Source organism: Colias philodice, chromosome 14 (genome assembly GCF_061535455.1).
Source record: "Colias philodice isolate Cphi_HAF_F1 chromosome 14, ilColPhil1 Martin Lab GWU primary, whole genome shotgun sequence".
Taxonomy (NCBI): Eukaryota; Metazoa; Arthropoda; class Insecta; order Lepidoptera; family Pieridae; genus Colias; species Colias philodice.
Window position 1 is genome coordinate 1,346,747 of NC_143099.1, and position 14,308 is coordinate 1,361,054.

General features: G+C 34.5%; 1 protein-coding gene across 1 annotated transcript; it reads right to left on the bottom strand.

Annotated features, from left to right (window-relative positions):
• Positions 1 to 553: 553 nt before the first annotated feature.
• Remo (Remoulade) lies at positions 554 to 11,845 on the bottom strand. Its single transcript, XM_089703234.1, has 9 exons — positions 11,398 to 11,845; positions 11,218 to 11,283; positions 10,763 to 10,978; positions 9,625 to 10,505; positions 9,276 to 9,424; positions 8,749 to 8,943; positions 7,996 to 8,224; positions 6,929 to 7,057; positions 554 to 5,378 (listed from the first exon to the last, which is right to left on the bottom strand). The coding sequence occupies exons 1-9, from the start codon at positions 11,604 to 11,606 to the stop codon at positions 2,572 to 2,574; spliced, it is 4,881 nt and encodes a 1,626-aa protein (XP_089559360.1). The 5' UTR covers positions 11,607 to 11,845; the 3' UTR covers positions 554 to 2,571.
• Between the last annotated feature and the right edge of the window lie 2,463 nt (positions 11,846 to 14,308).

Genomic DNA, 14,308 nt, shown 5'->3' on the forward strand with positions numbered 1-14,308 from the left:
AATTTTCTTAATCACAAGTTATATAGTTCAATACTCAACCTCACTGATAGGAGTTCAAAGTGATGAAAAAATGTATTTTTGCATACATGATAATGAAGTGAAATGCATGTTATTCCATATAATGCATGTATAATAAATAATAATATTTTGTAAACATAGTGATAAGGTTTTATAATTTGTAGTTAAGTATATCTTTATTCCATTTCTTTTGTTTCCATGTCAATATGTATAATGTATTAATTTTAAGTTGTAAATTAGGGAGATGTTTCAAAATCGTGTGGCTTGGATTTGAACATTTTGTATCGAAAGATATATGATATATGTATTTTTTATTTTATGATATCAAATTACGTAAATTATTTTTTAAACAAATGATCACTTCAATTCAAAATAACTTATACAAGATCTATTTGCGGGTAATGTCAATTTTGACATTTCGCTTTTTTTAAATAAATTATTAAACTTTTTACTACTTCGTATAACAAGCCCTTTGAAACATCTCTTATAATAAACCAAAGAAATATTTATGTTCCTAATTATAATGTAATAAAAAGGTTTTGAAATAAAACATCTTATAAAGTGCAAATGCTTTTTATTATGCAATATGCCCACAAAAAGCTAACCGTTTATAAATTTTCTATTCATATATTATATTCACAAATCGGTAATATATATCAAAACAGTTGTGTATATGTGCATTTAACTGCACGTTATATAACCAGACAGTTAATTTTGTGACGGTTAAACATAACGAGAAGTTGGATTGAAACATAATTAAGTGGTTAATAACTATGTGTATTTTTTATACATGTTTCCTTTTTTGTAGTCATTTTTTACGATAAGAGGTGAAATGTTGCCTTACACGATAATTTACATTTACCTTACAGCAGCCTATATTGAATCTTTTTGTTTACAATTTCACAATTTTACCGATTTTTTACATACATACATGATATACTATACAATTTAGAATATCCCTTTAACAAGCCAACATCCATGCAATTATAGCAACACATTTTCATAAAACATTTAACCGCCACAAAGCCAATGCCTGAAATAATTAAAATTCTACTACATACATGTTTATAAACACTATACAATCTACATATTACTTCGATAACGTAAAACATTGATATTACATATTTATACCGTTATTTATCTAAATACAAATTGGTTGATGTCAATCGAAAAAACTTGAGAAATGAGATCAGAAAAAGATTTATTATTACCCTTCAATACAGCCGAAAGTCACAAAAACTGTTCCAATTAACTCAGTATGAATTTATGCTTTGGAAGACCAGTGTGTATAATACAAGTTATTACGAACTCTAAATCCAACTGACGCCACGATGAAAGTAAATTTATTTCAGTTAAGTGTATATAAACGTAAAATAAACAGTCAAAAAGACTAGAAGTAAGGCGAAGATAAAAATCAGTCAAATCTTTAACACCGAAAAGGCATAAAATCACCAACAATCCGATAAATTTGGCACATCGATCTGTCTTAACACTAATATTATAATTTACACAGCGACAATAAGCCGAAACAACCCGATATAATATCTAATCCAAACATTTTTACTGTACAAAATTATCTATTTGAACAATGATATTATGAGTAAAAATGTGTAGACAGGTTACCAACACAACTTTCGATCATCAAAAATGGCGCACGATTAGACGTTAAACTTAGATGGCATATTTCAATTATCGTGAGAGAAAAAGAGACAACTGATGTACTTATAATATGGCCAATTAGCCACATTTCGACTTTCCACGCCCGGAGCACTAACAACCTATATAATATATATACATCTTTTTACTCATAATATCTTTGTTTGTTTTTTTACTCGATTTCTTTAACTTTAGATTATCTATGCAGCTAATTAAATAGTGTCAATAAAAGGTCTACTATATCGGTGTACTATTTCACAATTAGCTGCTACAAAGATGTTTTTCAAATATTTTGTGACAAATATTATATATGTTACAAGAGTTATTGAGAAAATTCCTTTTTCGTGCCCCATCTTTTATAATTTTTTAAAAAGGAAGCAAAGTTTCAACCCAATGTTTACTCTGAATTTCGTCACACTAATAATTTTAACAAATTAAAATTGCAAAAGGCTTAAAAATAAATAAATGTACATAAATTACAACTTAACATTACTTTATACAAACTTAAAACAAATGGCACATAAAAATATACAAAAATTTGTCAAATACGTTAAACAAATTGTAACATTCCAAAATTCCTAATTCTATGTTAGTAATTATTAGTTGGCAGTGATCATTTCAATCCGTAAATAAAAATTTAGAATAAAATGCATAAATGACTATACAATAAAATAAATAGCTAATAAAATGTCCGAAAATGGTAACATTCTATTTTAATTTTCACTTGTGAGTAGTAAACATTTTTGTTCTTATTCGACATAAAACCTCGAGAAATAGTCGCACTTGTTATTTGTGTTAATGAAACACTAAAGAAAATCGAGTACAATTTTCTGTACTTCAAAAGTTCTTTACGCAAGAGCACGCAGACTTCAAACCAGAATTTCTGGCAAACGTTAGCTACACAGTAGTTTCCCCTTTCCTCTCTACATCAGACACGGCTTCGCTCACACAACTGTCACTGTCAGGTTTGAGCGTCACGTCACTATTAACCGTCACGTCCAACTGTTCCCTACGAGGTATCCTTTCCTTATCTCTACTTGTTATTTGCGTGTACAATTCATCTAAATCGCTAGAAAACGACACAGGACTCTCACAATTAACTTCTGGACAACTCAACGCTGGCGTTGGAACGTATTTGCCCAATTTTGGATTATTTTTTATCGTTTTCCGCCACCCCGGGTCGTAGTTCACGTATTGACTCTCTATCGTTGATACGTCTTCGTTGCTGAAGCTTATTTCATTTGGACACATTGACGATGGCGAAGGGGCGTATAAGCCGTGACTTCGTATGCTCACTTCTGAGACTTGGTAGTTTGGACAATAAATGTCGCTTTCGTTTTCAAAGCCTTGTTCGCTCGCATTTGTACTGCAAGTCTCAAAATCGTACGTCGTTTTCGCCATGAAATACTCCTCTTTACCACCGTCAAGTTTTTCTTTAGAACCTTCTATGTCCTCCTGATTTTGTAGTAAGTTATCCATCTCTCCCAAACATACGACATCCTGGGGCGTACTAGATCGATTTATATCATCGCTGTGCATTGTACATTCTTCAGAAATATCTTGCAAAGATTTGTCTACTCCGTCTTTATTTTCTTGATTCTTATTTGGCTGTAAGTAGTCAATGTATTGGCCGAAACTTTCCGTGTCTGTGATTTCGTTAGTAGAACATAAGGCACTGTGCGTTTCTTGTAGCGAGGTCATTTCTGAATGCGTGTTGATAGTTTGGTCAGAGCATGTATGCGGCATGGCCATTTCGGAAGCTGAACTGTATTCTAGACTACATTGCTGGGATATTGTGCGCATTTCGGGCTGGTCATTGGCATGACTTTGCAGACATTCTTCTGATACGCTATTCCTTTGTCCGTTTAATGGTTTCTGTACATTAGCTTTGACCACTTGATGTTGTGGCACTTGCGTCTCAGGAACATTTGTATATATGTTCATTATTTGATCTCTTCCAGGCTTGGAATCGTCATTTCTGTTCCACGATTTTTTAACTGTGGAATAACTTTTAAAGTCTTTAGATTCGTCTTCCAACAAGTTTGGATTTACTGCGTTACGGGTCTCCTTCATGCCGTTATTTGTTTTATCTACGTGCAAATTCGTGTTGTTCACTTTCGTACCAGATTTCATCATATTCGCAATACCATTATATGCCTCTTTTGAAGGCAATGGTAGGGAAATATTTGATTCTTCGTCACAATCTCTTCGTAAGGGTAGTTCTAAGCAATTTCTCTTCATACTCTGTCTTTGTTTCTTGAAGAATTTCTTGGCTACATTTATTTGGTTTGGATTATAGAACATCTCTGGCACGAAATTATTACTATCAGGGTACGTCATCATAGAATTATTTGATCTATATTGCTGTCTGTGCAACACAACTAGATTGATATTGGGGGTCTTTCCGTTGATATTTTTAAGATCTTTCTGCAATGTTTGTCCGTTTAATTCTGCTCCTGCTTTGTAAGTACCACTATTATTTGTTTTCGAGTTAGTTCTATTGGAGCTCCTGCTACCGGATCTCGATCTATTATCGCCTGGGATCTGCGAAACGGGTGCGGTGGACGTTTGATTCGGCAGAGCTCTGTGGTTTGTATCGAACACGCTTCGATTCCTACAGCACTGTTTGCTCGATTGTAGGTAACAATGCATCATTGACCATTGCGCTCTGACGTCACTTCTCGCTATGCCATAGAAGAACAAAATGAAAGTGCCCAATACTGTGGCACAGACAGCATATATAATGCTACATATATCTTCTTGGTATGGCAAGTACGCTGGTAATGGTCTATACACGGCTACAGCACCACAAGTCCAAACGGACATGTATAAACAAAGCACTATAACTTGAGCTCGTAACTGTATTATTGGTGTATGTTCAACGTCATCTATTTCTGAATCGGCAGCCGATTTAATACTGCGTCTCTCAGCCTCATTGGCCTGATTCGGTTCCCACATTTCTAAATCAACATTTTCTGTTGCTTGAGTACCTTCAGACAGTTGTACGTTCATACTGCGTATCGTACACCGAATTAATAAGAACAGAATCGTTAAGAACATAAGCAGAATCGCTCCAGGTATGAATAAGGCACTCAACGCTGGTGCTGTGCTCAAGAAACATTGAGAATAACCCGCGTAATCTTTCAAATTAACAGCTCCCGAAATCCCGCATACAATCAAAGCTATCCCCCATCCTACTAAATACAACCCTAAAATAGGTTTCTGAATCGGTATATCTGGTGGAATTTCATCTTCAGGCGATCTTACCGGATTGTGAGTTTTTGTCACCCATTTATACATATTACTGGCTGACACACACATCCATAGCAAACAACATAGCGATAGGTAATGTATCAAAAGACCGAGTATTTGACACAGTTTGATGTCTTCCGTTTGGTAAATACCCAAGGTATATAAGAAACAGAGCAATCCGATAGCTATCCATGTATTTATTAGGGCGTGTTTGGTTTTCTTCGCCATTTGTATCGCGGGATAGCACATAATGTATGTAAGGGTTGCGCAACTAACGCAGCCTATAAGAATAAGGCTCCCGACATACACAGCGGGATGGGACACTTTGAAACGCGCGCCGTCTGTTCTCGCCCCGTATATACCAGTTTCTACGTTTTGCAATAAACCCACGTAGGCTAAGCGCGTACAACTTATTATAATCATTTCGGATACCACGTGTGATACTCGGCAATCTGAAATGGAAAATAATTTGACGTTACTTATCAATATTTCAACAAACATCATTGTGGATGTGTATGTATATACATAATTGAAAAATATATGGAGTGCATAAAGTTACTAAGAAAAAGTCCTTCGTGTTTCATGCATCATGGCTTTTCTTTATTACCACAAAGCGTCGTGATCGAATAGTATATTTGCCACGACACTGATTTTGCTATGTGATATGGAAATATTATCGTGGAAACGATTGTCATAACGAGTTGTGAGCGTTATCACAAGAGACATAACACGATTGCATGTTGTGGATTTTTATTGTGACCAAGATGCATTGTGAGCTATTTTTTCGCTCAGTGAACGTAATATTCATATTTAACTACCGTGTATATGTGTATTTGTGTGTGTTTGCGCGCGTGCATGTGTGCATGTGTGCACGCACCCGAGTGTTGTATGCGTGTTGTGTAAATTACGGCTCTGCCTTCATACCAAAATGCTAGATATGCTGTTTGCACGGGAATAGAATGTGGGCGCGGCCTCTCAGCTAGCATCCAAGTATACGTTATTATAATTTTTTCGATTGTATAATTATTCGTTAACTCCGGTCTGCATCGAGCAGTCATGGGTATAAAGTTTAATTAATATGTAGTTTTAAAGTAAATTAGTTTTTTTGGGGCCTTCGAGAGCTCGTAATTTGTATGCGTATGCATGTGTATGTGCGCTCGCGTATTTGTTTGTGTATACATATATGTGCGTGTGTGTGTTTTTCTTATTATAGAGGGAAAAAATACCGTTAAGTAGAGATTGTCTAATCTAAAAATGAACGCCCCTCCACTAAACTTAATTGTTTCAATGTGTGAGGACAAATAATTATTGAACCACTTTATATGTGTGCGCGCGTCGATTCTACTGCAAACTTTGACACTCGCGCACTGATTTGTCAACTAATCGGGCGATCAGTTCAGGTGCCTAGCATTGTATGGCGGGGAGAGCGCGCTATGTACGGAATGACACGTCCGTTCTGTCGTGCATCGCGTCATTTATGCACTAGTTGGCCAACTGGTCCTGTCGTTCGGGCATGGACGGGACTGGAGGACTGAACGACCAATGAGGCAGACCAATTTGTGTGTATTGCGTCTATACACGTACTTTGAATGTGAGCGTAAACACAGTGGAGGGGCGTTCATTTTTAGATTAGACAATCTCTATCTCTCTGTGTGTGTGTTTGTGTACACTGTATACATATGTTGTTATATATTTTGTTATACATATATTGTTATATATTATTATATTTATTCATTGTATATGATATATTAATTTTATTTTGTTCATTTACGCCTTATTTTTTGCTCACCCACCTCAATCAAAATCTCTCCTTACGCATATACATACGGTAGCCTGGAAGAGATCGCTACCTAGCGATAAGGCCGCCGTTTGTACATGTCTTTCTCTATTTTATGTTCTTTCTGTATTTGTACTTTCTTATGTGTGGGCAATAAAGTATAAAATAAATCAATAAATAAATAAATATGTGTGTACATATGTCGGTGTCTGTGTGTATACATACCGGACGTGTTGTCAGTCCACCGCCTCCCCCCGCGGTCCCACAGCGCGGCCCGCGCGTCCCCCGCCCCGCCCCCCGCACGCACCGTCACTATTATCGGCTCCAGCAACGAGCCGTGCATTGATACGTCGTCTGATGAAAAAAAACATGAGATACACATTGAGATATACATATGGAGACGACACCGCCTACATCACTTATGTTCCGCTCATAAGCCATATGGCTTAACTGCACGCTCATTTTTTTATTTGTTTTAAAGTGCATCAAATATGCCTTCGTGTGTGTTACGATATTGCACAAATAATACATGCACAATTAATTCATCGGTAAGTACCTAACTAGATAATAATTTTTAAAACTTTTTAAACTACTACAACTATTTTTAAAACAGATTTTGTTCGTGGTGTCTCCTCCATACGTAGTAATATTATCTCAATGGAGATACATAGTATTTTCTAGTGTTTGATTTTACGCGAGTATTATACATTGAGAAATTAAAGACTTTTTAACGGATTTTAAACGCGATTTTATTCTTTTACATAAAAATATCGAATAAATCGCGTTTAAAATCCGTTAAAAAGTCTTTAATTACTAAATGTATAATACTCGCGTAAAATCAAACACTAGAAAATACAACATAAGATACGTCAAAAAACAGGCTTAAACTTATGATTTTTTTGTATTGACACTGATCCTTGATAAGTGTACAAATAAGTCATATAGTACAACAAAAACTCTCTAAAATTTGTGATATTATTGTATTGACACTGATCCGGCAAGTGTACAAAGTTTGAATTAAATCTGTCCGTTTGAAGTGGGTCTCAATCGAGTCGCTTTAACAGTAAATTAAAAAAATTACTCGAAAAAGTATAAATGGATAAAAGAAAAACGTGAAATTGAGCTTATCAAGTTATCTGTATGTCTTTACGCTTAGATCTTTAAAATTACGCAACATATTTTTATTTTTTTTTAATAGATAGTGGTTGTCGATGTAGGTTTTAGCATATATTTAGACCAAGCGGCCGAAACCAAAAGCAGAAAGCTAGTCATTACTATAACAAGTCTCTTACCAAGTTGAAACCCAACCACCGGCGAAGTGATCTCCATATTCATATCCTCCCTTTTAGTACTCCTGCCATAATAATCCTTAGACCGGTGTCCTCTTATTAGTCCGTCGTCTACCTCTGGTAGAAGGGGGAATAGTGAAGCGTCTTCGTAGAACGATACTACTAACTCTTGTGGCTTACTCTGTAGGAGGAGACCGGAGTCCGATGTGCTATAGAGTAATGATTGAGGGATCTGGAAGGGATGTTATAAATAAATAAATAAATAAATGTTATAGGACATTATTACACAAATCGACCTAGTCCCACAGTAAGCTCAATTAAGGCTTGTGTTGTGGGTACTAGGCGACGATAAATATAATATTTAATAAATACATATATAGATAACACCCAGTCCCAAGAACAAATAATTGAGTTCATCACACAAATATTTGCCCTGACCGGGGATCGAACCCGGGACCGTCGGTTCAGTAGGCAGTTACTTTACCACTGCGCCAACCGCGTCGTCAATAATTATTATTATGTACGGTTTAAATTTATTTTATGTTTGTTGGATAGACATGATCAAACTCGTTCTAAACTACAGGACATTGGCAAAATTGTGGCAATGTATTACTGTCATAAATTAAAATTTCAAATGAATAGTTGGTGGGATAATATAATAATTATTTATGCTACATTCTGCATAGCATTTTTTGATTGTGTAAAGATTACAAAAAACAAAAAACATTTGAAAAAAATATACATTTACAAACTGACCTGCACACTTGCATATATAAACGCGTCTGTAACAGTCAACAACGGTGCCACAGTCCTATTAGTGGTCGAGCAATGTAACCGTCGTTCGCTTTCCCTCCGCTTAGGGCTTCGCCCCCCGCGCTCCGCACTGTACCATACACACGTGACTCCGCTGAACCCTTCGCGGGCTGGGAACCGCTCGATCGCTAGTTTTTGCTGAAAATAAGGAGATAATTTTATTAACTGGCTAATTTAACAAGTTTCCATGTAACGGTAAAATGAAAAATAATAAAAATTTGATTAGTAATTATTTGCAATAAATAAAACATGGAAAGACGACCCCCGAAAGTATTTAAAGTAGATTCGGCTTTAGGGGATTTCAATTTTTATTATTTTCTATTTAGCCTACAATTTTACCACATTAAGATTATCAACACAGACTAAATAGTTTAGATTTACAAAAGTGTTGTCATTAATATTTATTTATAATTTTTTTTTTAAGTTCATTATGAATTTCTTCTTTTTCTTTTAGAAAATAAAATGTTCACCTTATGCCCTTGTACATTAGCTGTGTGCGCAGATATTATCTCGGCAGCTCGCACTAGGTTCGTACATGATCCATGAATGATTTCCGCGCGAGTCATCACTGATGTGGATATGTTCATTGACGCTTCTATCACTTCTAGTAATGCTGAGCCTGGAATGAAAGGTTTTTAAACAAAATAGAAAAAGGTTTCAAATACAATTTTGCTTGCATAAAACATTCGGTTATAAACAACTACAATTACAAATATAATTACAACTGGCATTTTCATAAAGCAAATACAAATTTGAATCAATAAATTACATTTTTGAAAACATTTAGTGACATATACATTTTATAATCTTACAACATACCTAAATCTTTCTCTTCAGCAATATACTGCATATAGTTTTTAACAGCGTCCGCGATAAACATAACATCATCGGCATCTGATATTTCTGCCAACGGATATGTCTTCTCTTCAATCAGCATAGCCAATCTCTCCGTAGCATTTATAGCCGAAAATTGCACTAAACTGACGTTCAGTAACGCAAACTGTTGCAATAACTTTGTTATATTGCTGATATAAGAACATTCTGTCGTATTCGCTTGGCCCCAGGTAGCGTTATCAAAGCATTGCCTGTACGCTTTGCCTTCACCGCTCCTACAAGGCACAGATGCAGTATGATTTAATAATAACTGCGGCCATGAATACAACCCCTTATTCCCCACTGTGTTATCTGTCGGACAATATTGCGTAAAGTTCGATAAAACTATAATTTGTACTGTATAATTGTGTTTAATGTGGTTCTGGTCACAATATGAACACGTCCAATTTCCCGCATGGTGGGTAGAAATACAGGGAAAGTATACAGTTGTTTCAGCCAAGCCTTCTTCTTGCATATCGGTGCTTGTTATATTTACGTCGCCACAGCATTCTTGCATTGAATGCACCCAGTTTAACTCATATTTGGCTACAACTGACGCAAAGGGGGCATTACATGTTAAACTCAATGTATCCCCTTCAAAAACAACTTGATCATGTGATGGTTTCACAATCAAACTATTCGTGGGCAGAACGCTACCACATGCAGAGAGATCTAGGAAAATTCTTAGTTTGCGTACTGGCTTGTCGGCCATGTTCTCTGGATATGCACATTTTGGACCACCAAATAACTTGACGCTTGTATTTCTTGACCAGTCGCCTAGCCAGAGTAAATCACAGTTGCATATTAGAGGGTTTTCTGTAATATCTCTGTAACAAAAATGATGGTAATTTTATAAAGTTAACAATGATAATATGAACATTTCCTAAACAATACTTTTATTTCATTAAACCTGACTGTTGTGACATCAAATAAAGGTCAATTGGTAACAGTTGGATATAATAATATTGAATGTAATTATAATCTATTACCTGAACTTTATATTACAGCTATTTTTTGTGTTTTTGTGGGAAAGAAATAGCTTTAAAAAAACATCAATAAAAAGGCAACAAGAATGTTCACTTACAATTGTTTCAAACCAATTAAATAATCAAACGTCCCACTTCCAAGTGCAGAGATGTGATTACGAGACAAATTCAACCGTTCCAAATTAACCAGTCCTTTAAACATTTCTTTGTAAACATTACTTATTTGATTATGTGATAAATCCAGTCTTTTCAGTGAAGTCATGTTGTAGAAGGCATCTGATTCTATTAAGTTTATTTGATTTCTGCTTAGATCTCTGTAAAATATAAAGTTTATAGTAAGTTTATTTATTAAGTAGTTTTGGTAATACCTAATTAAAAAAGGCAATTGAAATAGTGAACTGCATGTAACAAGAAGTAATAAATAAATTTATACTTTGATCAATAAATAACATAGTAAAACTTTGTGGGCTTTTGATTTGGAACCAATAGTTATAATTATGTAGCTAGGAAGATCAATTTCAAATTAGTAATTGTGTGGATATAATATACTTACAGCTTTTGTAATTTTGGTAAATGAAGATCCCTTGACAAAGTTGAAATCGCATTTCCAGATAAGTTCCTGAAACCAAATTAAATTATATTATAAATATTTTCTATAATAATTACATTATTTCTATTTTCTTCAATCATAATTTACATTTTTGTGAATGTTAAAAAATCAAGTAATACTTACAAGCTTACAACAATCGTAAAAAGTTTGCTCAAGTCGATTTCTTTGAGCTCCGTCAACTGGCCAGGGTTACCTCCACATCTCAACTCGCTCGGGACCAGCTCGGGCGCACTGTCACCCGATTTTATTACTTTGCACGAACATAACGATGGACAAAATCCAACGGACCTTCCCACGATTAAAAACCATATAATACACGAAAACCAAACCATTTTGCTTTTAAACTTAAAACCTCAGGATGGCACAAAGCCAAATACGACAAATAATCACATCTTCAATCCTCATAAATTCCGTACAACACCAACGACACACTTTGAAAACTACAGAGCAAGTGTTTAGACAATTTAAAGCGATAAATAGAACTAAATCCGGCCCGACTCCCTTTTATCATCGGTTTTAATTTTGTAATAGTAGAAAAATAAACAACAATCCATCCACACACAAGCACTTGGCCGACATTTGTAAAAATGACCAATGACTGATTGACGATTGTCATTGAACATTGATTGAATTTATATTTGACACAACATGTAGAAATGGTAATAATGAAATATTAATGTAAAACCTGAATACTTTAAAATATTGTGAATAATTTTTTATCTCATTTTATAATTTTTAGGAAATATAAATTAGGTTGATTTTTAGTCTATGGATATTCTCAAAAAGCTAGTATCTTATCCGCAAAAAAGAACCAAATGTAGGCAGTCTATTTAAAAAAGTAAAGCGTCGTATTCACGGTCCATCTTGACGTACGTCCCGCCAAGGTCATACACGATGCACGACGCAAAACGACAGTGAATAGTGTTGACGTACGTCAATAATTATTATTATTATCTTGCTGGATGTGCACGACCAATTTTTCATCCAGCGAGCACCCCCACCACCGCGAACGTCGTGCAGATGGACAGTGAATAGCGCGGACGTACAGCAGATCAGTGTTGCCAACAGAAATTAATGTAAATATGTACTTGGAAACGTGGCCTATTGATATGATTTTTTTGTGATAACCTAGTGAGTACCTACATGAGCAAGCAAGAAACAGTTATTTTATATTTTTATGTACACAGGAAATACCCAATTATCTTAATTATTACTTTTGGATCAACCTAGTACACATGGACAGTTTATATTCAGAAGTTATTATTTTAAAAGAACTCCAAGGCGAATTGATGAATAACACAGATTTTATGCAAAAGTTCACTGCAGAAAAATGGCAATTTATTTAAAAAAAATGTCCTAACGAATTTGTTTGTTTAAAAAAATGATTAGCTATATACTCTCTGTTCCCGCCACTTCAGCATTTACTGAAAGAGTCTTTTCGGTCATGAATGTGAAGTGGCGGGAAGAGAGAAACCGAGCTTCATTAAAAATTAATTGAAAATGAGCTCTTGAAATATATAAATTTAGATTTGGAATGTTTGGATTCATATAATTCATTTAAAAATAATGAAAAATTGTTAGGTACTGCAAAAAGTACAAAAAAATACATTTTTAAAAATATTTATTTACTCTTTATTTACCTCCTTTAAAATCAGATATACTCTATTTATTCAAATAAAAGTTGGCAACCCTAGCCATGCTTGATGCGCGCACGATCGTCAGTAGGATACTATGCGTGCCAAATAAGAATAGGACTGTCAAGACGCCATATTGTTCAGTAATACGCGCTAACTTCATTACCAAAGCGTATGGTGTGCAAAAAAATCAATAAAGAAATTATATTCAGTTTAAATATTTAGTGTACGCTTTGTTGGTATTTCTAATACATTTCACGCCAAATTTATTATGAATGAGTAGGATTTGAAAATAAAAGCACGTGTATAAAAAAACATGTATATTATTTCAGTTTTTATCAATCGGATAATATTTCCTCTACACCACTTAACACAGCGTCATCGTCGTCGTACTCTGAATCTTCATTGCTGTCGCTGTCACTGCTATCTCCGCATTAACTATGAAAATGTTAACTTTTTATGAATACTGTTTCCATACCTATATAATTAATTTATCCATAAGCCATCAGTGAAATTCAATAAATAGTATTTTTTAATGAATATAACAATTATACAATAATTAAATATAATCATGAACAATAAAATTTTTTTTTATGAAAATTCTTTTTCTCACATTCTTTTGCTGGCAGTACTAATTTCACAGTTTTCGTGTGAAGTTGGCAGCAAGCGCGGTCCTATTCTTAGTTGGCACGCATAGTACACCCAGCGTTCCCAACCGTACGATAATTATCGTACAAACACGATAATTTGGTGCCTACGTACGATGTACGATAGCATGTTATTATCGTACGCTGATTTTACGATAATTTCTATCAGGCAAAATTCGAGAATTTATATTATTTCACCCATACAAATATGAAATTTTGACGTGTTTCATATCGAACTTTCATGGGAACAGTGATACAGTGCGACACAAAAGAGATGAAAATAAATGAGGGCGCCACCGTCGCTCATATAGCAACACTGATACTGCGACGCAAGCGATCTTGATACTATAGAATAAAAATCTAAAAATCTATATAATATATTATATAATCTAAAATAAATACCGCGATTTAAACCGTTATAATTGTTTCATTGTAGCAATAGTGTAAATTTAAGACAAAAATACATTAGTATTTTAATTGACCTACCTAGGTCAAATTTTACTTAAATGTATTTGGAATTAGTTATTTTATAAAAATCGGTCAAGTGTTTAGACTGCAGAGGCGCACATAGAATCAAACATACAAACAAACAAGCATACATGCAGCTCAAACACATTACCCTCTTTCTGGGTCCGTCGGGTAGAAAAAAAACAAGGCGATTTGAAAACTACATATTTTTATTTTTTTTTGTAGATAAATTTTGTACTTTAATATAATTCATCAAAATCTAAATATTCTACTCCTTCAAAGGAC